The sequence below is a fragment of the Rhipicephalus microplus genome, chromosome 4 (assembly GCF_043290135.1).
Source record: "Rhipicephalus microplus isolate Deutch F79 chromosome 4, USDA_Rmic, whole genome shotgun sequence".
NCBI classification, from domain to species: Eukaryota; Metazoa; Arthropoda; class Arachnida; order Ixodida; family Ixodidae; genus Rhipicephalus; species Rhipicephalus microplus.
Window position 1 is genome coordinate 45,067,202 of NC_134703.1, and position 25,371 is coordinate 45,092,572.

At 46.3% G+C, this 25,371-nt stretch overlaps 1 protein-coding gene across 2 annotated transcripts; it reads left to right on the plus strand.

The window, feature by feature from the left end:
• Window positions 1-25,147, plus strand: deltaCOP (coatomer subunit delta). 2 transcript variants are annotated; one of them, XM_037422851.2, is made up of 12 exons: window positions 1-119; window positions 229-336; window positions 901-940; window positions 2,174-2,364; window positions 3,427-3,639; window positions 11,641-11,950; window positions 12,943-13,024; window positions 13,671-13,836; window positions 14,548-14,695; window positions 18,676-18,787; window positions 22,728-22,935; window positions 24,862-25,147. In XM_037422851.2, exons 2-12 carry the CDS (start codon window positions 334-336, stop codon window positions 24,949-24,951), a joined length of 1,563 nt encoding a protein of 520 aa, XP_037278748.1. In that variant the 5' UTR covers window positions 1-119; window positions 229-333; the 3' UTR covers window positions 24,952-25,147. The 2 variants fall into 2 exon arrangements, with proteins under 2 accessions (XP_037278748.1, XP_037278749.1); XM_037422852.2 differs by having other exon boundaries at window positions 22,731-22,935.
• The last annotated feature ends 224 nt before the right edge of the window (window positions 25,148-25,371 follow it).

Sequence of the window (25,371 nt, forward strand, 5' to 3'; positions counted from 1 at the left end):
CCGAGACACAAAAGCGAAACTTTCGTCGAGTACCGTTCAGCCTTAAGCTTCGTTTCCTGTTCCGGAACCAATCGCTGGTTCTGCAAACGTGTAATGTTCGGGGCTGGCTGCTAGTGCAGGTGATGTTTCTTTGCTCATATGTTTGTCGTGAATATCCCACGACTCGCGAAATGAAATAAGTGATGTGTCGAAGCAATTTCGTATATTGTTTGTTTTCACCATCCGCAGCGTACCGCCAGACGGAAGCTTTGAAGTAGACATCCTTCAAAGCTCGCAGGAAAGGGGCCGGCGTTACTGATTCTCTACGAAGCACCGACAGAAAAATCGCTCAAAATGGCAAGTTATTGTTCGTGTGGACTTAGCATGCTAATTTAGTGTCGCCAGTATTAGATCATAGTGTGGTAGTCGATGTCAGATGTAATGATCGTGACCACGGATCTGTGTGCCAAGTTTCGAGTTGTTTGCAGTTGCGGTTGCATCACATTCTGGTTGAGTGCGCGTTTGATTTACAGGCTTTGAACTGAAATCGCGGCGGGTTCTTCTGTTACTCGAGTAATTTCTATCGATACTGCCACTTTAAGACACGCTTGGCGACTGAAGCCGCAATCCAGCACCAACTGTCACCGATATAAGCTTACTGAACAACAAAGTGCGCAAGCCGGTTGATGATTTTAGGGTCTGAATATTGCGACATGGTCGCACAAAACAAATGGTAAATGCGCCCACTTGGTGCCTTCAAATAAGTAGCGCCGCATTTTCAATGGGCTTCCTTGACAGCTATGCACAGGAAATGAGCGTATCAGAGGTAGCGCCTTTTTAGTTTTTAGTGAGGATGTTTCCAACTAGTCCACCAGCGGGTTTTATTGCACTGGGTTTCTTAGTTTTAATTTGCATTTTCAGGTGCTCTTGGCGGCTGCGGTGATGACTAAATCCGGAAAGGGTAAGCTTTTGTCGTTATTATTTTTGAATGATCTACACCTTGAAGTGTACACACTGAACATTTCTGTCAGCTCCGAACAGTGAATCGTTATCTACAAACTTTCAGTGTGTTCGAGTGCGTGAAACTCGGCCATGTTCTCCAACTAGTACGGGGCCTAACGTTAGGTCGTGCTCAGCATATGCCCCTAATTTTCGAGTCCAACTTTGAGCATCTGCGCTGATAGAGGAGTTTCATGACAGAGGGTGCCTATGTTTTTGAAAAGGTTGCGAATCGCTTTGGTGCTCTTGGACCTAAATTGTCTGTAGACACGAGAAAGTTGTGAATGTGTCGCGCATGGGCAATATTTGATGTAATAGTTCTTTCAATCTCTCACAATCATTTGTATCCTCTAGCAGAGAATACAAACTCGCGCTGTCATTTTAAATGTGAACTATGTTGTGCGCACTCGGAGCCAGTTTGTCTACGTACAGCCCCTTTCTCCCACAGATCTTTCATTACAATGGCTGCTGTTGAGCGCTTTTTAAACTTGTGGTGTGAGGCCACGTCATACAATTAGCTATCTTACAAAACCCAGTAGTTACGTGAAGTACTTGCTAGGAAATATTCCAGATTCTTGGTATTCCAGAGTTTTTGAATGCTTGCAATGTTCATGAAACACTGACAGCGACTACAAAAGATGTCACTGCAGGTGTACTTTTTATGCAGTACTGACACCACCCTTTCAAGTTTACTGTACCATTTCTTATGAATCTCATGTATAGAAAGATTGCTTTGAGTATGTGTTTCGCTGACAGAATTCGTCCAAAATATTTTACCTTCACATCAGTCAATTTTCACATGGAACACCGATTGACATCGACACTAGCGTGACATCAGGCTACAGTGTCATTTCCCGTGAAATCATGCACCAGCATCAGGTGTCAAAACATGCAAAATGGCCATTTGTTCGTCGCCAATGGAGCCGGGTGGCTGTAGAAACCTCACGATATCTTGTGTCTGCACATCAACTTACGGGGTTGTGATGTTGGGAGCCAGAAATACTTTTAAAACATGAAATTAATTTATCGGGGTTCACTCATACTTACCAATACATTCTCTAACCTCTTGAGGGCTTGGCCTATCATTTGGCATGAAAAAAAAAAAACTGAAAATTTCCATGTCAGTATTTCTTTAACACAATGTTCGCTATTGCAACCACTAATCTGCCTTTGCTGTCACTGTCCTTTTTTGCAGTGATCGTGTCCCGGCAGTTTGTGGAGATGAGTCGGGCGCGAGTGGAGGGCCTTCTTCTGGCATTCCCGAAGCTGCTTGGTGCCGGCCGGCAGCACACCTTTGTGGAGACTGAGAGTGTGCGCTATGTGTACCAGCCGCACGACAAGCTGTACGTGCTGCTGTTGACCACACGTGCCAGCAACATACTTGAGGTGACAATGCTGTGAAATTTTAATGGCTGGCTTTCTTTTCTCTGCTACGTTCCCCAAAGAATTGTGCACTTTGGGATGTTATTCTGTCAAACAACAGCAATCATAATCTAGCTTGATTGATTTTCCTTGCTCTAATGCTACACACCCAATGCTTTTAAAGGAAAATGATTTGAAAAAAAAAAAAGTTGTGTTATTATGTAGGTTAGGCAAATAAAGTTTTTGTTTATATATAATGTTTCATGCCAATTTTATTTATGTAATTTGTTGTTTAGTAACTTGCACAGTTTTTGTATTATTCCATGACAATCTGTAAAGTATAGTTCATCTTGGACCAAATTTTTATGCCTTTAAACTTTTCTTGTTGTGAGCCGTTAGTGACTTGTATTGCTCTGCATTAATTGTAGAATGTATTACTTGTAATATGCTTGAAGCCAAGTGCTTGGGATTAGGTGCATGTGAAAATTTCCGGAGCCCTTCATTGTGGCATCCTCCATAACTGTATCATGGTTATGGCACGTTAAAACCCAACAATTATTATTAAGAGAAATGCCAGTGGCCTTGTGTAAATAAAGTGCGGCACACTTACAGCTTTTAGTGAAGAAGTTGTTGCTGCCTCAGCATGCAATTGTGGGAAGTGACAGAGATTCGTTAGTGCGCATTACTATGCCAGTTTCTGTGCAAGCGTTTGCCTGCAGACATTGGGATAGCTGCTGTAATTCTTCGACACAAGTGTGCAGTTTTGTTTTCTGCAGAAACGAGTAGGGATGAAATATAAATGTTCATCACAATAGTTGCACCAAATTGCATCAATTTGCAAGGCCCAGCATGTATGTGTAAAAAACATCCATTAATTCACAAATGCAATAATTTCACTTTTTGAAACGAATAGCATTGTTTGACCCTGTCGTCTAACGCAGTTTAAATGCGTACAAAGGTGTTGAGCTGTGTTGTATAAAAATTTCAAAAAAAAAGAAAATGAGGAAATATGGGTCCAATCGCGACAAGATATAACTCCTTCTTGACATTCTGATCATTGCGCTTTCTCTCTTGTTATGGGTATAGGACCTGGAGACCCTACGACTGTTCTCGCGTGTGCTGCCTGAGTACTGCCGTGGCCTGGATGAGCAGGAGGTAGCGGAACAGGCATTTAACCTCATCTTTGCGTTTGACGAGATTGTGGCCCTGGGCTACCGGGAGAGCGTCAACCTGGCTCAAATCCGCACCTTCGTTGAAATGGACTCGCATGAGGAGAAGGTCTACCAGGCTGTTCGACAGGTGGGTGAAGCAATCCAATCATCAGGACGCGTGAGGTTTAACATGAGCCAGCGAGAGTTTTTATTCCTCTATTAGACACACAAAATGCAAGGCATACTTGCTTGCTTCTCTCATTACCAGCTTGTTATTTGTGTGAAGAAACATGTACATGTATGTCGTGATCAATTGTTTGTTTGTTTGTTTATTTATCGATTATTCAAGGGTGCCGATATTAGTTCGCAGCGGGTATTCAAAAAAGTAAATAGAAACAAAAAGACGGCAATGATGGTGACATTATAGAAATAGGTTGTGAACATAAGTCAAATTACAGCGAGGCCATTCATAACAAATCAAAAGCTCACAAATTCATTACAAACTTGTCTACGAAGGCCATTTCAGTCTCTGCCGGTTCGAAGGAAGAATGACTGCAGGAAAGTGGTGGGGCCAGCTCACAGTATGCCGTATTTACTTGCCTAGTAGGCGCACTTTTCTTCCAGAAAATCCGGCTCCAAGTTCGTTGTTCGCCTAATACACTGGGTAAAATTTCAGAAAATTTTATTTCTGATTGCAGCATAGACAGCTAATAATGCATACGTCGCCAAAGTCCTGACTGTACGCACTGCAGCCGAAACCACCTTCTTCATCGGCTATATTGCGCAAACGTGTTAAGCATGCAGTCTCACGTGCCCGAAAATCAAGGCAGGTGATGAGGGCTGGTGTGCATTCGAATTTCCAAAACTTTGCATTGCCAACGAAGTGAAAGCAAGAAAGAAAAGTACGAAAAGAAAGCGCATTCGTGGAAATTTGCAGACATTGTTTAGGCCACCTAAAATATCCGCATTATCAAGACCGAAATTTTGTGCATTTAGTTCGGTTTCAAGATCACACTCAGGCACTGATCCAGGAGTAGCGCGCATGATACGATGTTAAGGTTCTCGGCCAGGAAATCAGTGACTACAAAAATCTTACGAGTTTGTGCAATTCCGCTGTTGGGACTCCGGGTCCTGCCGGTCTCGTTTTCGGTAGCTGGCCCCGTCGCAGGATCCATCGTCCAACAATTCAGCGAGAAAGAAGCGCCCGAACGAACAACAGAGATTTATTTACATGTGGAGAAGTGGTCAACTGACCCAAAGAGAGAAGAGTGCGTGTGATACAAAACGTCTTCGGCATTTTATAGCGCCACGTTGTTGACACTGGGCGCCTTGTCCGCATCGTCAGCCAATACGGTGTCGCCGGCACCTCGGCCACGAGGGAGGGGAAAACACCTCTCACAACACAAGGAGTGGCACAACCCAACACGAGGTCCATATATGGTCCCGGCGCCCCAAAATGTTACCAAATATGGTCACGAACGCACAGCAGACCCCGTAGCTCTCCCGGCGAGGAGGAACCCGAATGGGGAGGTGGGGGTGGACGACACCGTCAGGTCAAGAACCGGTTCTCCCCCAAACTCTCCCTGCTTGGCTCCCCAGGGCCGGTCGTAACAGTCTCTCGCGCGAGGGGGTGAAGATCTCGATGGGCTGAGGTTTGCAGCCACTGTCCGGAGAGATCAGCGCCGGCAGTCGGTTTGGTGACGACCGTCTTTGATGAAGTAGAGAGCAACACCTGCTTCATTGAGGGCTCAACAGACGTCACATACGCACATGAAAACACAACTACTCAGCCGGTGAGCGCCGGACAATTCCGCCAAACTCCACCAGGCAATTTTCCCCTTTAACTGATATTAAAGGAAATACACAATTTATTCAAAATGTTACTCACACTGTAAGGTGACACAAAACAACAACACTGGAAGCACACCGATCCCGAAACCCTGGATAGCCGTGTCTTCAACGTTTTCAAACAAGTACACCTAAAAGAGTAAAAAAACAATCACTAGCTCTTGTCTAGGTCAGGAAAAAAAATGCCAGAGTTCTCGAGACATCCTCTCGCGTCAGGGGCATCGACTTAAGCCATCAGCGTTGCCATGGAGTACACCCTTTTTGTAACGTATTTCAAACGTATATTGTTGCAAAACGAGGCTCCAACGCAGCAGGCGGCCGTTCTTAGAGGACATGGTCTGTAGCCAGGTGAGAGGACAGTGGTCCACTTCCACAATGAACTTGCTTCCGGCAATATAACAAGCCAGTTTCTGGACTGCCCAAACCAAGCACGCACATTCCTTTTCGCTAGCGCTGTAAACCTGCTCGCGAAGGGTGAGTTTCCGGCTAACATATAGGACGGGATGCTCTTGATCCCCCTCATCCCTTTGACTAAGAACCGCCCCCATGCCTCTATCACTAGCGTCGCATTGGACTATGAAAGGCCTCGAGTAGTCCGGTGAACTAAGCACAGGTTGGCTCTTAACACTCGCTCCATCACGGAGTGAAGCTTTTCTATCGAGTTCGACTGCGGATGGTAGACGGAACTATGCAATAATTTCACGCCACACCGCCCTAGAAAGGTTGTCGTTAAGGCACTCGTGAAAATGGTGCCCTGGTCTGATTGTATCTCGGCAGGAAAGCCTACCCGGGCAAACACGGACAGAAGTGCGTTCACTACTTCCACGGAACTTAGCTCTTTTAGCGGGACCGCCTCTGGAAATTTAGTAGCTGGGCAGATTAAGGTCAGGATGTGACGGTAGCCTGAAGTTGTCTTGGGCAAAGGACCTACTGTGTCAATTACCAACCGACGAAAGGGTTCCGTGATTACGGGTACCAGCTTCATTGGAAATTTCGCCTTATCTCCCGGCTTACCCACTCGCTGACACACATCGCAAGATTTTACAAACCTCTCTACATCTTTAAAGCATCCAGGCCAGTAGTATTCCTGTAAGAGACGATTTTTCGTCTTCTTTACGCCTAAGTGGCCTGACCATGATTCTCCATGCACCAAACTAAGCAAATCCTGACGATACGCCTGAGGTACGACTACCTGGTCAAATTCTACTCCTCGCCTATCTAGATATTTTCGATAGAGTAGGCCGCTCCTCTCTTGGAATCTCACATTTCGTTTGGCGATTCCCTCTTTCGAACTGTCCTGGAATTGCTTAAGCGTTGGGTCACCCTTTTGTTCGGTTATTAATGAAGCGGGGCTAACCTGCAGCAGCCGACTGAAATTATCCGAAGTTGGCATGACACACAACTCCTTTGTAGTTCCTAGTACCTGGAATGTGTCACCCTCTGTGCTATCCTCTGTACTACCGGGAATCGGCTTGGGAGCAATGGCATTCTCTATTTGCTCGGTCAACGAGGCGTAATTGACCCCTTCCGATTCGGGAGGAGGTTCAACGTCGCCTTTAGGAATGGTTGCCTCCGCGACTACGGCTTCTGCAGCCTGTTCTCGCACAAGTCGATTTGTTTCCGTGGTGTCCAACTCGCAACCAGGCCCGTTGTCGATTTGAGGCTTGTTTGCCTCAGTGAATGTTGCTCTCGCAGCCAGCGCACGTGCCTTTGATCTAGTCAGTGCCTGCACTATGCCTTCTCCCAACGTTAGACCTTTCTCCTTCAGCATTTGATCTGACTTATTTGAAAATAAGTAGGGATACTGAGGGGGTAGATATGGCGATACCGCGGCTTCTGTTTCCAATGTTCCAAATGCGCCTTTAAGGACAACTTTAGCTACGGGAAGGCACTGACTGTTTGCTTCTACGACTTGTCTAATCCAGGCACAGTCTCCTGAATACTGTCCGGACTGAACAAAAGACGGATGAACTACGTCCATAGTGGCTGCGGAGTCTCTAAGAACCCGACACTGCTTGCCGTTCACGGTAAGGTCGTACATATAGGGCTCTAACAACTTCATGTTCTCGTCGGCTTCATTTATAGATAAAAAGGCCACCTTTTCTTTCGGGCAGTCTTTCGCGAAGTGCCTTGTTTCGTGGCAATTGAAACAAGCAGCCGGTTTTCTCGCCTCAAATTTCCTTTTGCTTGCCTCTGCCGACGCCCCATGGTTAGATGAATTGTTTTCCTCACCCTTTTGTGCGAGACTTGTCGGTTGTTTTCTAAACGGCGCCTTATTCGGCCGTAGGAATTTTTCCCTTTTAGGCTCGCTGTTTGCCCCGAGGGCACGGCTCGTAACGAATTCTTCTGCGAGCTCTGCGGCTTTTGTTACGGTGTTCACGTCCGGTCTATCCTGCACCCAGAACCTCACCTTTTCTGGTAACCTTTGATAGAATTGTTCCAGACCGATACACTCGAGCACCTTGTCATGATTCCCATATGCCTTTGCCTCTTTCAGCCACTCTCCCATGTTGGCCATTAACTTGTAAGCAAACTCCGGGTATGAATCATTGCTCTCTTTTACGGCGTTGCGAAATTTTTGTCTGAAACCTTCCGCTGACAACCTGTATTTCTTGAGAAGGCTCGACTTTACCTCACTGTACTCGTCAGCCTCCTCTTTCGTGAGGCGCGCGATTACTTCTGAGGCCTCCCCCGGAAGTAGGGACAACAAGCGTTGAGACCATGTATCCTGGCTGAAACCTTGCCTTTCACAAGTTCTCTCAAAGTTGACGAGGAACAGCCCAATGTCCTCCCCTCGCTTGTACGATCTCATTAGGTCCGTCATTTTGAACCTGGCCCACTCTGCTGTACCGGATGCCTCGCTGCCTCCTGCTCTACTATTATGGCTAATCTCTAGCTCGAGGCGCTTCATTTCAAGCTCGTGCTTTCGCATCTTATCTGCCTCGGCTTCTGCCGCTTTCCTTTCGGCCTCCGCCGCCTTTGCTTCGGCCTCGGCCGCGGCCGCCTTTCTTTCGGCCTCTGCCGCTTGCCTCTCCTGAATCTCCTCGACACATTCTGACAGCTCGTCATCCTCCGCCTCCAATGCGAGAATCGCCTCTATCAGCTCTGGCTTTCTTTGAGAGTCCGACACCTCCAGATTCAACTCCCTTGCAAGAAGCAACAACATGGACTTTCGCAGGGATTTCAGATTCATGGCTGCCTCCAGTACCGCTGTCTCTGTTCCACAAAGATTCCTGTCCTGCAACTAATTAACCTTGACGGCAACGACAGCTCTAGATACCTGCCTTGCCTTAAGTTTTCCGTTAACTTAGTCTACAAATAAAGCTTCAAAAGCTCTTACACGGAATCCTGCCCTGTCACTGTTAACCTTGACGCCACTGACAGAAAGAGCTTAACCAAGCTATCACACAATTTCTGCCTGACGCAAGTTACCTGTTAACCCAATGACCAAGACAGCCCCTCTCTACCAGCTTTTACTTAACACATAGAGTAAATGCCTGGTAAAATTTAACAGAGAAAGCCGGCACTCACCCAGTTCGCAGTCATGTCTCCGGCGTCGTGCCTCTCAGAAGTGCCGTTCGATTCCCTCTGGCAGTCGATGAGCTCGTGTCCTCCTTCTCCTGTCGTCCCGTTGTTGAACTTCGGGCTCACTCCGTCCAGTGGTCGCTTTCGGGGTTATCAGCATCCCGCCGCTGCCATCCAGTTGTTGGGACTCCGGGTCCTGCCGGTCTCGTTTTCGGTAGCTGGCCCCGTCGCAGGATCCATCGTCCAACAATTCAGCGAGAAAGAAGCGCCCGAACGAACAACAGAGATTTATTTACATGTGGAGAAGTGGTCAACTGACCCAAAGAGAGAAGAGTGCGTGTGATACAAAACGTCTTCGGCATTTTATAGCGCCACGTTGTTGACACTGGGCGCCTTGTCCGCATCGTCAGCCAATACGGTGTCGCCGGCACCTCGGCCACGAGGGAGGGGAAAACACCTCTCACAACACAAGGAGTGGCACAACCCAACACGAGGTCCATATATGGTCCCGGCGCCCCAAAATGTTACCAAATATGGTCACGAATGCACAGCAGACCCCGTAGCTCTCCCGGCGAGGAGGAACCCGAATGGGGAGGTGGGGGTGGACGACACCGTCAGGTCAAGAACCGGTTCTCCCCCAAACTCTCCCTGCTTGGCTCCCCAGGGCCGGTCGTAACACCGCGTAGTGACAACAAAGGTCAACGCTTGCATCTGAAAGATGAAAAGCCTTAGAACATGCGGACGAAGTGGCAATGCCTCGTCGATAAATGTCGAAGCTTCGTCTATAACGACGAAGCCTTTTGCGACAGGAAACTCAATGTGCATTGGACGAGGACGGGATTGCGCTTTCCATCCTTCAGAGTGCACGTGGCCGACTAGCAGCTGGAGCCACGCCTGTGCAGAAGTTACTACGACACCCAGGCCACCGCCCTTCTCGTCACTCAGCGAGCCTGCAAAGCTGGCGCAGTTTTTTTTTTATTTTATTTTTTCTCGCTTCTGTTAACGTAAAAGGGCATTAAATTGCAACTGCACTAATACGGTATAAAACTACTGACCAAGACCAAGTTTGGGGTGCACATATAATGTGCAGGAAAAAAAAAATGGATATCTCGCAACCAAACTGGGTGTGCGCCTGTTATGCGATTAAATACGGTATTACCGAGTTTAGATAGCCGGTTTGAAGAACACGATAAGCCAGTCAGCTGGCTGTCACGAGGTATGAAGTGAAAGAAATCAATGATTGAGGTAAAAGTGAGATGGAAACACGTTTTGCAGTTAAGCTGACCTTTGAACAAGTGGAAGTGGTGACATAGGCATGTGCACAAGGGGTGGGACAGGAGGGGCCTCCTAGTCACCAAAAAAAAAAATTGGGAGGTGGGCTGCTGTGACCCTTTCCTAAAGGGGTGTACTGCACATGTCTATGAATGGTGACATACAGTCAAAACCTGCTATAATAACTAAACCCCGCGAGTACGAAATCCCCACGACATCAAAATATTTCCGGATCCCCGGCGAACGTTCATAGAAGCCCATGTATTACGTATCTCGCGGCAACGAAATGTTTTTGGACAGCGATCCCGCATCAACGAATTTTCTGCCACGGTGTGGTCCTTATTTTACCCTCCCGCCAAAGGTTAACTGTCGAAAATATGCTCGTATGCGTGCTATGCACACTCAAAATTTGTAAATGTCTGCTTTTGCCACGCTAGCGTGGGTACCGCCATTTTTTTTACTTAAATCGGCGATGGGGTCTGTGTCCAGCAACATGCTTGGCCACACTACAGCAGGCGATGGCAAATGATCATGATGCGATGGCAAATAATCAGGCTATGGCAAATGATCAGGCTATGGCAAATGATCACGTGGGCTTCACCACCACCGTGCAAGCATCACGCACAGATTGCGCTTCGGCGTCACCAGACAAAAATTTGGACGAAGGCGCACTTGACGGCGAGAGTGGTGGCAGTGCAGTGCCTCTATCCCTGACCAAAGCCTGGGGGGAACTTCGAGCCATTGACATCCCAGATGAACTCACCGTTGATGCGTTCGTTCGCACCAATGATGACGTAGTCGTGTACGAGGAAGTCACCGACGAGGCCATTATCGAAAGCATGTGCGAAGCTGACGACACCGAGGACCAAGAAGAGACGCACGCAGAGAAACCCAGCCTGCGGATTGTTTCGGATGCGCTGGACACCCTTCGCTCCTTCTTTGGCGCACATGACGACGTAGAAATGGACCACTTTTTCCAGTGCAAAGGGAGAGCTTTGAAGTTGTTGCATGGCAAGGGTCGGCCAAGTAAGTTGACCGACTTCTGGCAATAAATTTTCGTTCTACTGGCCGTCTCATTCTTGTGGCAACGAAATTCTTGCGAAGACGAAATTTTTTGGTTTTCCCGGCGATTTCGTTATTGCGCGTTTCAACTGCACACGTCTATAAATGGTTACATAATCTCGCATTTCTTGTAATTCTTTCTTTAGATTAGTGCCTAGTACTTGAATGAACAGTTTGTGGAAACTTCGTACATTGCAACTTGGCAAGACTACTTAGATGTGACATACAGGCATATAAAGTTGGTAGGTTGTTATGAGAGAGCGTTATATTTCTGGTTGCACCAGTGGAGGAGAGCACTGCTTCAAGTTTCTTTTGTAAACTAGTGAAACTCGTGTTACATGTTATATAAGCAACCCACTGCTTTACAAGAATAGTACGTAGTGCAAATCAAATTCCTGCTTAAGAGCTGAATGCGTCATGATTCACGTGTCATTCTGTGCAGACACAAGAGCGTGAGGCCAAGCTGAAGATGAAAGAGAAGGCCAAGGAACTACAGCGGGCACGGCAGGAGGCGCGCAAGGGAGGTGGCGGGCGGCCCAGTGGCTTTGGAACTGGCTTTGGCTCAGGTTCAGGCTTCACACCCACGGCCGTGTCTCCGGACACACTCAGTGAACCGGCATCGCCCAAACCCTCCACCTACCTACCGCCAAGCCGCCCAACGGGTGGCAGTGGGCCCAACAAGGCCCTCAAACTGGGAAGCAAGCATCGCGAATGGGACACTTTTGCAGATCAGCTCAAGCAGGAGGGTGAAAGTGAGTGGTCTTGAAGTTGATTTATACCACGAGAGCCCTGTCATGAAACGTTACATGTGGGGTAGGTATATGAAGCAAGAAATTGAGCACAATGCTGCAAGGATGAGTGAGCTTGCTTGATTTGCAATATTGGGCTGCTGAGGTCGCTTGTTTGATTTTGCCGCAGCAGCCCTCTTCACTTACAGTAAAATGCCTAAATGCTTGTGTATTTATACTAGTGCACACTGAATTTCAGTAGTTCAAGTTAATCGATGGCACACTCTACTACTTGCCTCCGAATCGGATTGTTGTTTGGAACATAATACCTCAAAATGTTATTTCAACTTTACCACATTCAATCGCATTACTGCTAGTGTGTACTCGATTGCTAATCAGTCTAGTTGGTTGCTTTGGAAGCTTCGTAGGTCTTGCGCAGTTTCAAGAAAACAATTATTATAGAAAGAGCATTTCAGGGTTGCGGGTAGCTTGTAAAATTTTGCCTGGTGATTCAGCTGTTTCTCACATGTTCGCGCAAAGTTCAACAATAGGCTAGAGTTTTTGTCGAGTTCCCTACTTAGCATTTTGGTTGAATAGCTTTTTTCACTCCATATCAACTCTGCAACAATGTGGTCTCTTGTAGGTAAAGTTTGAGCTCTCCTATCAATTGCTTATGTGGGTTTGTGCGCAAACTATTCATGGCTTTCACAAAGATGAATGAATTTTATGAGGCTCCATAGTCACTTGTGTCAAAAAAATTAATATGCATGGCTGTAGGTATGATGTCGTGGCCCATTTCTAGCAGGCACTGTGCAACTGCTTGTTACCAAAGCCACTTATGACTAGGCGGCACATTTAGAAGCCACAATCATCTTGACAGTTTTAGATTGTAACCCGGCATCTGTAATCTCCGCCTAGCTCTTGGCTCCGTCTTAGTGTTTTGTGAGTAACGGTTGTGTGAGTTCCTGCGTCTTAGTGGTGGTTTTTTCTGAATGGCTGATGTTTTCCTGCAACAGCCATCTCAAGCCAAACGTCTGCAAAATCCCAGTCCTCTTCGGCAGCTGCCCGAAACATTCCACAGCCGGCCAATGTTGAAGCGTAAGTGCTCAACAATTTCTTTTGCACAGAAAGATATCGCACTTTCCCATTTTTCAAGAGCAACATCTTTCTCTATGTATCTCCATGGCTTTCCTTCAGAGTGATACCAGCTGGTCTCGAAAGTTTTCTAAAAGTTTGGAAATAACTTGCAGGAAATCCTAGGCACCCTCCCCCTGTTTTTTTTGGCATATGTTTGTGCTGAATTGCCTGTTGCGTACATCTCTATTCGTTACTGAAACACCAGAGTCATGGATATCCCATTTTTTATTTCAGTGAGCTGTGAAATTAACAAGGCGTTTTACAGTCTTTGGGTTCCTTTGTTATCACTTTCAAAAATGTTTCAAAGGCATACCTAGCTTAGTATTTGAGACAAGTAGCAGAAAAGCAGCCTAAAAGAAATATTTGTCTGCTAACCTTTATCTTAATCAGGATAATGCTCAGAAGGTTACACCTGTCACAGTACACCTTGCTTCAGTTAAATTATTAGCAATATGAACCCTGATATATGCCACAATTATCTTTTTTTCTTAGCATAGTGATGCAAGAACGTTGGGATTCTTTTGTTCTGCTTACAGTGTTGCAAATACAGTTTCATAGGTGCCATCCTGTTAAGCAAGAAGTGCATATCACTGCCTTGCTTATGCAGGGTCAGCCTCAACATAGAAGAAAAGGTGACCCTGACGGCACTGCGTGACGGTGGTCTGCAAAACATGGAAGTGCACGGCTTGGTGACGCTCCGCATCACAGATGAGCAGTTTGGACGCATCAAACTCATCTTTCAGAACCATGATGACAAGGGCGTCCAAATACAAGTAAGAATTGGCTCTTTAGGAAAGCAGCGCTGGATTCACGTTGTTCGAAATTTGTCTGCTGCATACAGCAGACTGTCTACCATAGTCTATAGTACCTAAACTAAGAAAGTATAAGTTGGGGGAATGAAGGGGATTTTTCGGGCCTTAGCTGTCGACCTGTCCAAGATCGTATTTCTGTCAACTACGATTATCATGTGGTCTTACTTATATTGTCGAGCAGACCATGGCTTGGATTCTAGCACTGGGGGCTCAGATTTAGCTACCGCTTAATCTCAGTTTCTGTTGTGTACTTGATTCTAACATATCGTACTAAATTCTTTTTTTTTTTTATTTTTCTAAAGAAGGAATTAGTATCAGAATCAAGTTGAGACTGACTGTTTTTCGGCAGAGGTTTATAGAGGGAAGCTGCACCTGTGTACATCTGCAGCTGAAAGTGCTCTCACTGCTACAGCGGGGTTGTATAGGTAGTATTACTGTATTTACTAGAGTGTAACGAGAGTTCTTCTCCACATTATCACTACATAAGGTCGACCCTCGCACTACAATTGAATACGGAAATAGTACTAGGCTTACTATTTTTTCTTCCTGCACTCAATGAAAAGTCACCCTTCGCGTTCAAATTGTGGTCGCGTTGCTGTCGAGTAAACATGGCAGTTACAGTGCTTTTCATTACCCAACGCTGTCCTGACAACTTGTCTCTCTTTGTCTCAGACACACCCCAACATAGACAAGGAGTTGTTCAAGAGTACGCAGCAAGTGGGCCTCAAAAACCCTGCCAAGCCGTTTCCCGTCAACTCTGACGTGGGCGTGCTGAAGTGGCGTTTCCAGACCCAGGATGAGAAGATGGTGCCACTGTCCAGTACGTGCTGTTTGTGCTTCTCAATGCGCAGCTTTCTTCACTACTTTTCCCCGCTTGGCGGGTGACGGCTGCGGTGTTGTCATAATGCTGTCAAAGTTGATGGTGCATGCCTGGCTTGTTTGTGGAAGGCTAGGAAAGCCTTTAAGATCAAAAAAAGACGAAGTGAGTTTTGCGGTGAAAGGGAGGTTGGCCTCGTGCCCTCTACTGCTGGCATGAGCACCATGAAGACGAATGATAGTGTTGCGGCTTCGCAGCTGTGTACATTTAAACATAGATATAACGGAATCGGCAAATTCCCCAAATAATTTGTTATAAAGAAGATTTGTTTATAAGCAAGTCTGGTACGAAAATTAGAAAAATAAATGCACTAATTAAACAAAAGGGGAACTGAAGGCAGAGCTCACCCAAAACTTTAGTTTAGCGGTAAAACAACTGCGTTATTATTGCCATAGCAATTATATGAACACTCTCAGCGGGATCTCACTGTCGCCACCATCTTTCGTAACAAGTCCAAATTGATAACATGCCTGCATACATCGTAACTTTTACGAGCGCTGCTGAAGTGCACGAGCGCTGCTGAAGCAAAGATCAAATGAGCCAGCCCATCTCTATATCGCCTGAAGGGCACATATAACATGCCCCACGTGTTAGAACTGCTCTCGAACGCTCCAACAGAAAGGAAGCCGGAAATCACCTGTCTTGACCAATCATGAAAAAACGCAGAGGAGGAGGTGCGGGGTTGCTCGAGCAGCAACAGTGAACTTCGATTTTTTCGGGATCGCCGGCACGCGTGCTATCTCTGTAAGTATCAGTGCGATTTCAACGCAAAGAGACTCTGTGAAAAGAGCAACTTCTCCCTGGAGCAGCCATATTTGCTTGCACCAGCATTTTGTAGGAATTTCACATATTGGATCCAAGAGTCGGCTTCCAGCCTTACTTCGTATGGCATAACAATTTTTTGCTATCGCATTCATTGCATTGCATTCAATATGCCGATTTGCTGCCAGAACTTATTGGCTAATAACGAAGGCTACGGTCCTGCGAACTCGCAGCATCGCGCCATCAGCGCCTAATCTGACATCATCTCTGTAGTGGCGACACAGTTGGCGCTGAAAACGAAGTGTGAATTACACAGTTATAGAGGAAAACTATTCGGCAAAGCGCTCTTCATATGCAGCTCCGCCCTATATCTGCGATGCTAACTAAAAGCATAACAACGCAAAGTGGCATCATCTGTATTACTTAAAGTGCAGGTTAGAGACTTCTGTAGCAGTCAAATAGTGGCACTACCAAGGCAAAATTAGTTTTGTTTTGGTTTGAAGGGAGGGAAAATGCACCCACGGGGGCAAGAACCGCGGCACCGCCGGCTCAAGGGGCACCCTCATGTTCGCCTCCCGTATACTTGCGCGCATGGAGGAAGGCGCACAGTAACGAGCGCTCACTCTCGCCTGAGAGTCGCTGGGGCCACAAGCGTGCCGCCGCCGCTTTGGCGGTAGCGGAGCAACCGCAGAAAATGCATGCTTGTGCCAAAATAACAAAATTCGGGGCGAAATTCCTAGATTGTCTGTGGTGAAAATTCATTATACAGCAAAACCTTGTTATAACAAAGTGGGGTATAACAAACTAATGGATATAACGAAGCAATTGTAATTCCCCTTCAAATTCCTATAGATGCCCATGTATCTATAACCTCGTTTTAATGAAGTGAAAATTTCCTCACAATGGATGTAACGAACCATTCTTTGTCTGCAATTAGCATTTACTGATCATTTTGGTATACGTCAATTTAATGTCTTATAGCGTGTGACGATTTATGTCTCATCACCACTGCGGGAATTTAAAACTCGCGCCTTGCTCTCCCCGGGAGCCACCTGCCAAAACACGTGTGGGAGCGAGTATCCCTGCCTCCCCTTTTCTCAGGAACGAATAAACTCGCTCGCACAGCAACTTGCGCGAGCATGGGCGTCGGCCAGCCTCCCCCTCTTTTGTAAAACTCGTTGACCCGCCCGTGCATCTGACCTCATTTTCCCCTTCAGCTTGGGGGTGGGGCAAGCGCGCTGCTGGGGCAGCGGAGATTGTGGCTTTCTTCCTTGTCGTTTGCTTTAGAAGAGCAACACCGCCTCTATGAGTTTCTGCCGCTAGACACAAGATGGGACAACGGCAGCGGCAAACATAAGTGCAAAAATATAACAATCGAGCAGAAGTCGGCAATGTTAAAAGCCGTTGAGTCTGGGGTCAAGAAAAAAAAGTGGTCGAAGATTTCGTTGGTGTCGCCAGTGGGTGCTGCGGGCGACCAGGCCCAGACGTCGTGGGACGCTCTCCTTGACCCTGGTGTTGTGCCTGACTGCAACACTTTCTGCATGTACGTTGGTGCCGATGCTGAAGCGGTGACAACCGACGAGTTGTCACTTGCGGAAATTGTGCCCAAGGTGACGGGCGTGCATGACCACAGTGGCCAATGTGTCGACACCCCGGAGGCTAATGTTGGCGAACCCGACGCCCGCGCGAGCGCTGGATGCGAAAGATCTGCTATGCCGCTTCTTTGGTGCGAGGAAGGACTCAGAATAGCTGCTGCTGCTGAAAAAAGCAGTTATCCGCTTGAGGAAGAGTCAGCAAAAGTCTATTAAGGATTATTTTTCTTTAAAGTGATCTGCCAGCTGGTGTGCCGAATTTGGCGGAAATAAAGTGCATTGTTCTTTGTTATTTTGCTATATTTTTGCCTTTCGACGGCCGTTTTTCTTTGCGCGGTGGGCTGCTGTGATATTTGTTGGTGTGTACATTCTCTCTTGCTGGCTAATTGTTGGTAGAAATGGATATTAGCAATAACAAAGTAATGGTTATAACAAAGTAATTATGACTCCCCCTTTATCTTCGGAATAACGAGGTTTGACTATAGTATAAAGGGTGTTTTTTACTGTTACTTCGCTACATAGAGGTCGCAAATGCATGTGCTCTTAGGAGTAATGGCAGGCAATAGAAAAACTTAGAATTATCGAGGAATTTGTTATATGGAGGTTCACTATAGGCAGGTTTACCTGTACATAGCACACTGTAAACCACAGAGGTCCAAGCAAGCAAAATGTTTAAGACTATGAACCAGGGGCATAGCCAGAAAATTTTTTAGGAGGTTGAAAACCACCCCTACACGTGTTTTGCATGTGTTCATATGTGTGTGTTTTTATGTGTGTGTGTACTGTATCCACATGCGAAAATTCCTAAATTATCGGGGGGGGGGGGGGGGGAGGGGATTCATATCTACTATTATTAGTAGAACATAAATGTAGAATTTTATACATTGCATGCACTGTTGATGTCGATTACCTCCTCCACTATATGCAGCACTGCTAGTTTGGTCGTTCCCTTGAGACACTCGGTAGCTACCAGGGCACTGTTGCACAGCAGCATACATTGGCCACTGCATTGTGCCTCGCCCCGAAATAGAACACCACTCAGTAATCAAGCACACAATGCCATTGCCTTCAATGTATGACTGCCACTTAATAGCCCTGTCATACTGGAGGTGGTAATATAATTAGGTTCAAATGTCACTTGGAGCAACGAATGTCATTCGATCTGTGGTGGCGCTATACAGGAGAAAAGTAATGTCATTCGTTCATGATATCGATGTCTATAATTCAGAAAAAAATGGCCGGAAACGTTTAGCAAGGTACATTTAAAGTGAAAGAAAAGTGAAGTTATTCATATTAAAAGGCATGCGGGAGGTCGCTTCGCTGAATAAGTGTGTATAAAAATTGTATATTCTATTGTATTGTAATTCACCCTGCTTCAGGGTTCGAACCCGGGACCAACACTTTTCTGGGGTAGTCGCTCTGCTAATTGATATAACCAGGAAGCTAGCGATTGCTCAGCTCTGTTAATGAATTAAGGTTTAAGTTCACTGGTTACATTGCCGTTACCAAGTGCAGTCTTCACTCGCATTTCACCTGCAAGTCGTGCTTACGAACAATTCACTTGTGCAGTCAACTGCTGGGTGTCTGAAGCTGGTGGCAACAACTGCGATGTGAACATTGAGTACGAGCTGGAGCAGGAGCAATTGGAGTTGAATAATGTGGTCATCAGCATTCCACTCAGGTAAGCAGCCTTTTCAAGAAAGGATGGTGAATTGTTGCAATGCAGTCTGTTACCCAGACCCTTAAAATTATCAAGCCACTCATATATTGATTCAGTGTACCATGACTGAAAAATTTATTCTGTAGAGTCTGGTCTAAAATTGATCAGTTTTTCTATTTTGCTGAAATATCTGACAACCCAACCTGGCTGATAATGATGTAATACGAATTATAGTCTGCATACATCGATTCGCACAACTTTGATTTACGCAGTACATAAGATCTGCCAGTTTTTGTTCCCTTCACGAGTGATGCCTACAACAGCTGAACACGACCAAACAAAATCTGCTATTACCTCTTTTCTTCCCTCCCTACACTTAAAAAGAGCTTTTTTTTTTTAATTGCCGATTTTTCAGTCTTTACTTGTGAAATCAGCACTTTAAGCATACACTAGAAATGTATTCAAAACAGTGTTGCTTATTGGAACACTTGGAAGGGCCGCTTGCCAGGCCCCATACCAAATTTTAGTTAGACCATGTAAGTTGTTGTTTGTCCGATGAGAAGCATTATGCCACAAAATTTTTTTCAATTCGTTCATCCCCGCATAGCCTTCGCAAACCAAATCTTTTCCCGACCATCTTCGGCATCCGACCAAGAGGTCACGTGCGCATGACGTGCCCGAACAAGCCCAAACCCCCGACCATGCGAGCGGCGTTGTTTTGTTGACCAGCTTATCTTTGTGGTCTACTGCCTTTTTCTGCAGGATGGTATGGAAACGCTGGCTTAGACATGCAGAATAGATGAGCACAATGAGTGCGCCAATGCGTAGGAGCGTTACTTTCGTTTTCACGGCTTTCGTCTGCTCGATGCCCTGACCGCGGGGACACGAACGCATGCGAAATGCCGGCACATTACCGTATTTTTGCGCGTATGACCCGCCCCTGCATATGATCCGCACCCCCACTTTCAGTGCACCAAGAAAGAAAAAAAAAATCCTCGCGTATTGCCCGCACATTTGATATGCAAGAAAGGCTGTACAAAAGCTACTGCTCGAATAACATAGCATATATGTAGACAGGAAAAGCTTTATTTAGCAAGCAGAATACGCTGCCTGCAAGGCCAGTCACAATTCACTCACTGTCGCTGCTCTTGCTAGAGCTATCACTTGAGCTGCAGTCCTCACTATTATGCACAAGGTCATCTTTGGTTCCATCCATGTTGTTTGTGATGCAGCATTTCTTGAAACATTTTCGCACCATCTCACCTGGAATGGCCTTCCATGCCTCGACAATCCACTTACAGAATAGGGCAATATCAGGCCTTCGGACTCGTCCTGTCGGCGTCAAATCGTAGCAGCCTTCGGCCATCCACTCGGCGTAATAGCTCTTGACATGCGCTTTGAAGGGCTTGTTAAGTGACACATCTAGAGGCTGCAACATTGTTGTCATTCCACCGGGTATAACAACTAAGTCGGTGCCATTGCGTGAAAGGCGGTCCTTCACTTCCTCAGCTGTGTGGCCGCGGATTGAGTCAAGAACGAGCATGGACCTCTTTGCGAGCATCGCACCGGGCCTCTTCTCCCATACCGTCTTGATCCAGTCTACGAAGAAGTCACTGTTCATCCACGCGTTCTCGTGTGCGCGCACCACCACACCGGCAGACAAATGAACCTTTGGTAGAGTTTTCCTTTTCAAGATGACGTACGGTCGCAGTTGCGTGCCGTCGGCGAGGGCACAAAGCAAGACTGTGATGCGCAGCTTGGTGTTCCCGCCGGTCAGCACGCTCACCGAACTGCTGCCCGTCTTCTCAATCGTTGTATCCAACGGCATTTCAAAATAAACAGGAGTTTCATCCGCATTGCCGATTTGCGAGAAAATGTAATTGTACTGCTTTCGCAAGCCAATTACATATCTCTGGTACTTAAGCAGCTTCTCCTCATAAGAAGCCGGCAAGCGTTGACATATTGTAGTCCGCCATCTGATTGATAGCCCTTGCCGCTTCATAAAGCGGTGCAGCCATCCGCGGCTCGCACGGAACTCGTGAGGTAGGCCTAGCTCCCTCGAAAGTCGCTGGCTTCCACTTGGGCCATCTCGGTTGATACGACGTGACCCCTGCTTCTCACTTCTTCGATGAACTTTACTAACTCCGCCTCCAGCTCAGGGTAGGCAATGGTCTTGGGGCCACGAAATGACCTACAGTCGCGGTGCGCGGCTTGTAGGCTCTCGTTCTTCTTTCTCCACAGTCGCACGCAGGACTCGTCCACATCGTGCCGTCTTCCCGCTTCGCGATTTCCGAATTCCTTGGCGACGGCGATGATCTTAAGCTTTTGCTGTGCTGTGAAGGCCTGCCACCATCCGCTACTCATGGTGACAGAACAGATCGACTTAGGCTTGGCGAACGGGTCGTGATGTGGAGAACTAGCGGTATCAGCGAGGTAAAGAGCGCTCACACTCGGCGACAACTTGACAGCACTACCTCTTCTAGTACACTGTAACAGCACTCTGGAAATAACAGAACCGAAATGCATGCCTGCTACCGCATCAAAAAGTAGTACATTTACTGATAATATCTCTATGGGCACTATTATATCTCATTTGCCTTGCTGAAATAAATACTGCTCTATTTATTATGGAACTTACTTTATTTATTATGGAACTTTCTTGAACTTTCTTAGACAGAACCACCTTTTCGGCAAGCCCTTTCCAAAAGTAAACATGGCGTCCGTGACGTAGGGACATGTGGAGGGTCCATGAGCGGCCGCGAACGTCTAAAAAATATACTTGTGGTGTGACAGTGAGATTTTACACTGAACAATCGAATTGTCTTTCCCCACATGTTTTTCTAAATGGTTCAGCAATGCAAGCAAGCGAAACCAAAATCGGCCGCAAGCTGCTGTGCTACTTGCGGAGCAACACGAATTTGCGGAAACCGCCTCCGTAGCCTTCGCTACACTGTTAAGGGGCTTCATAGCACAACACGCATTGCTGTGAAGCAGCACTATAGGAAAAACCCCTCGTATTCTCCGCATCTCCACTTTGCCACTGAAATTTTTCGGTTTTGGGTGCGGGTTATACGCACGAAAATATGGTAGCCCCGCATCTAGTTGCAATTCGGGGGAAAAAATGGAAAAAATATGCGCATGTTCTCTTAGTGCTTCTCATTATTTATCTCAAGTTTTATTAATCTCTTCAAGCATCAAATTACACAAAAACTATGCATGTTGTGTTAAATAGTTTTCACCATGTCACTTGCTACTGTTGGCAAGGTCAGAGCACAGTCGTCTACGTGGAGGACCAACGTCAGCGCGCCTGCGCAAGAAAGGGGCAGCAGTGTTCATGTTGAAATTTGACCCAGTTCCGCGACGCATAGCATTGCAAATTTTTACAGATGTGATCGTGAGCCTGCCATCTACGCATTCGGCTTGCCAGCTCAAAATTGTCAAACCTGGTGAATGGCTCTTTAAGAAAAAAATTATATTACATAAGTACAGAAGAAATTGGGCTCCCTGCATTGCTTGCAGTAATTTTTTTTTTCTTGTTGTGTTGAAATATGAAACGTTAATGATGGTATAACAGCACTATCTGCGCATGAGAAAGGGAACTAATATGCATGGGCTTGCTGCTATCATGATCTCTTTGGTAAGAAAAATTGAAAACTGTGGATGTGTCAAGCTAGTCAGTGGGAGAACAGAGTTAAAAGAGAAACTAAAGAGAGAATGAATGAGTGAATAAACTTTATTTGAAGTCCGGCAGTTTCCTTTGGGTGAGGTAGGGGAAGAGGGTATTAACCCCTGTCTCTTCCCACGAAAAAAAAAGAAATGATTTCAGAGTCCAAGCTGACCTAGCATTTCGCTGTAGTGTCCGTTTGAAGGAGGTTTTGTCTTTCAAAGTGCGATGTTGTCAGAAACGTCGCACATAGGTCATGCAGTATGAAGATTCACCTGTCTTCGGCAACCCTTGCAGCAGCCACGGCAGTGGATCAGTGGTGGTAAACGAGTGCGACGGCGACTACCACCACGACAGCAGACGAGGCGTGCTGGAGTGGCAGCTGCCGTTGATCGACGTCTCCAACAAATCTGGCAGCATGGAATTCTCGGCTCCAGGCCGCCCCAACGACTTCTACCCTGTTCAAGTTCAGTTTGTCTCCAAGACACTCTACTGTGACATGCGAGTACGTGGTTTTAATAATGAAGTTATTTAAGGTCGTGACGACCCTAAACTGTTTATAATGATGGCTTCAGTTGAAACACATCCTCAATTATAACAACATAGTGTAGTAAAGATGGGCATTCATAGATTAAAAAGGCAGGCCAGGGAAACACAGACATTATTTTGCTCCACAAGAAGGTAAAGCACCTCAGCACGAAAACTGGTGCAGTGAAAACTCGTTAATACACAACTGCCAAGCATGACGACATAACTAAGCGCTAAACATATTACGCATTAACCACCAGATTTAAGTTTGCACCTCCTGATGTGCACCATCTCCGTCAATAAAAGAGTAACTACTGTACCAAAGCAAACATTGCCTAAATGCCAATCACAAAGCCATTTCTTTTTTCCAAAGCACAGAAAAAATTCTGTCTGTCACTCTCGCACAACCATCCGATAGCACTTGGTGCCGATGCTAAGGAGTATTTTGAAATTACATGCGGGTTCCAAAATATGCAGCGTGGCGGAGTGACAGAATGCACATAATCGGCTGCCCATGACACATGTGTTCCGCAGTCTGCTTCTAAGCGAAAACTGGCACATATTTTCGAAACGCGGTATGGTCGCAGAAAGCCAAATCGTCTAATGGCTAGTTGCGTGCAGCGCTTCGTTTACTCGGCGCACACTGTGACTGCCAGTCCGCTTGCTGTAGAATACGCCCATTCCTTTTCAGACAGTGCACAGATGTAGCGAGTAGCCTGTTGCGTTAACGCGGCGATGACGAGCTTTCTACAAGCGATGCGCACTTTGCAATGCTCTAGCAGTCCTGGCAGCATACAGGCACGTTTAAGCTGACGGTTAGTAAAAGCATGCAGTATGGTTACAATAGTGCTACGCTTGCTGTACAATGCGCTTGATAGCCTCAATACTAAAAGGTTTCTTGGTGCCTCCGACCCGGATTGCAAAACTTAGTGACAGTGAGCTACTTGCGTTGCCCCGCCGCGGTGGTCTAGTGGCTAAGGTACTCGGCTGCTGACCCGCAGGGCGCGGGTTCGAATCCCGGCTGCGGGGGCTGCATTTCCGATGGAGGCGGAAATGTTGTAGGCCCGTGTACTCAGATTTGGGTGCACGTTAAAGAACCCCAGGTGGTCTAAATTTCCGGAGCCCTCCACTACGGCGTCTCTCATAATCATATAGTGGTTTTGGGACGTTAAACCCCACATATCAATCAAATCATGAGCTACTTGCGTTTGTGTAAAGTGGCGTATTTGAACACGGTCCCGCACAATGAGGCCGCAGTGAACGCATCAACCCAGCGCGTCCATGTAGTCGCCTATAATGCAGTAGGCTCAAAGCAACGCAACGCCACATGCATGCCTGAGCAGATAGTTGGGGATGTGATAAGGCTTGTCATTGGTGGTAAGTCATACCAGCGCATTTGTCGGTGGTTGCCACCTCGACTTCCTTTTTCCCTATGGTTATGAGCAAAGGCATCGCCTCGATTGTGCAAAACTCGGAATACTTGAACAGGTGATCTTCGCACATATCAGAGTGACTGAAAACCATTTGTAACACATTGTGGCGTCCGCAAGTTCAGCAGCACAGTAACTTTTCACAGCACAAAATGTTATCACGGTATGCAGTTGGCACGCACTAACTGTAAGCATAACAACAATCACTGCAGCTCAAGTGGTACACGAATGCATTAAGTCTCTATGAGACTCATTCAGGGAGTCGTCGCAACTATGTTTTAACCGTCATTGTTTGAAGGTGGGTACGTACTAAGGAGGTATGACTGTTTTTTTGGAGTCCACTGGCATCCATGGTCTGTGTGCCTGACCTTTAAAACTGCGAATTCCTGCTATTAAACATTGTTTTTTTTTTTTATGGAACAAGAGAATTACTGGCACCTGAATTGCATTTGTATGGTTTTCTATCTGTGCAGGTCGTCAACGTAGTGTCTGTGGATGATGAGTCGCCTGTGAAGCACTCGCTCAACACGTACCTCATAGTGGACAAGTATGAGGTCATTTAAGGGACCTACGAATCACCATGAGGCAATGTTTGAGAAGAAACAAAAGAGCAGTACGTTTGCTGCAGATTTCAGAGTATCAGCAACATGTTCAAGAGGGCCACTGCATTTTTTTTGTCTTGGTTATTTTGTTTGCTTCATCTACCAAACATGTTAGTTAATGTGGCTAAAGAAATAAACTTTATTTTGACCCTCCAAAGAGAGTACCTTTTCGTACGTTTGACGCTTTGACGTAAACGTAGCTTTCACACCAATTCCAGGAATGCAGTGTTCTCTTCACTTTAAAAGAAATTGATTTCTTTTCTAAGGCCATCAGTGCTCTAAGGCACATTGAAAAGCCGCTATAAACATAGGTAGTATAGTATACATGACCAAGACAAGTTCACTTGTCGAAACGGCACCAGTGACACATGCACAATATTC

What these genes read in the sequence shown, in the direction of transcription:
- deltaCOP (XM_037422851.2), top strand. An exon ending in GAAGATGGTGCCACTGTCCA is followed by an intron (nt 14,696 to 18,675) that starts GTACGTGCTGTT and finishes TCACTTGTGCAG; the next exon opens with TCAACTGCTGGGTGTCTGAA. An exon ending in GTCATCAGCATTCCACTCAG is followed by an intron (nt 18,788 to 22,727) that starts GTAAGCAGCCTT and finishes CAACCCTTGCAG; the next exon opens with CAGCCACGGCAGTGGATCAG.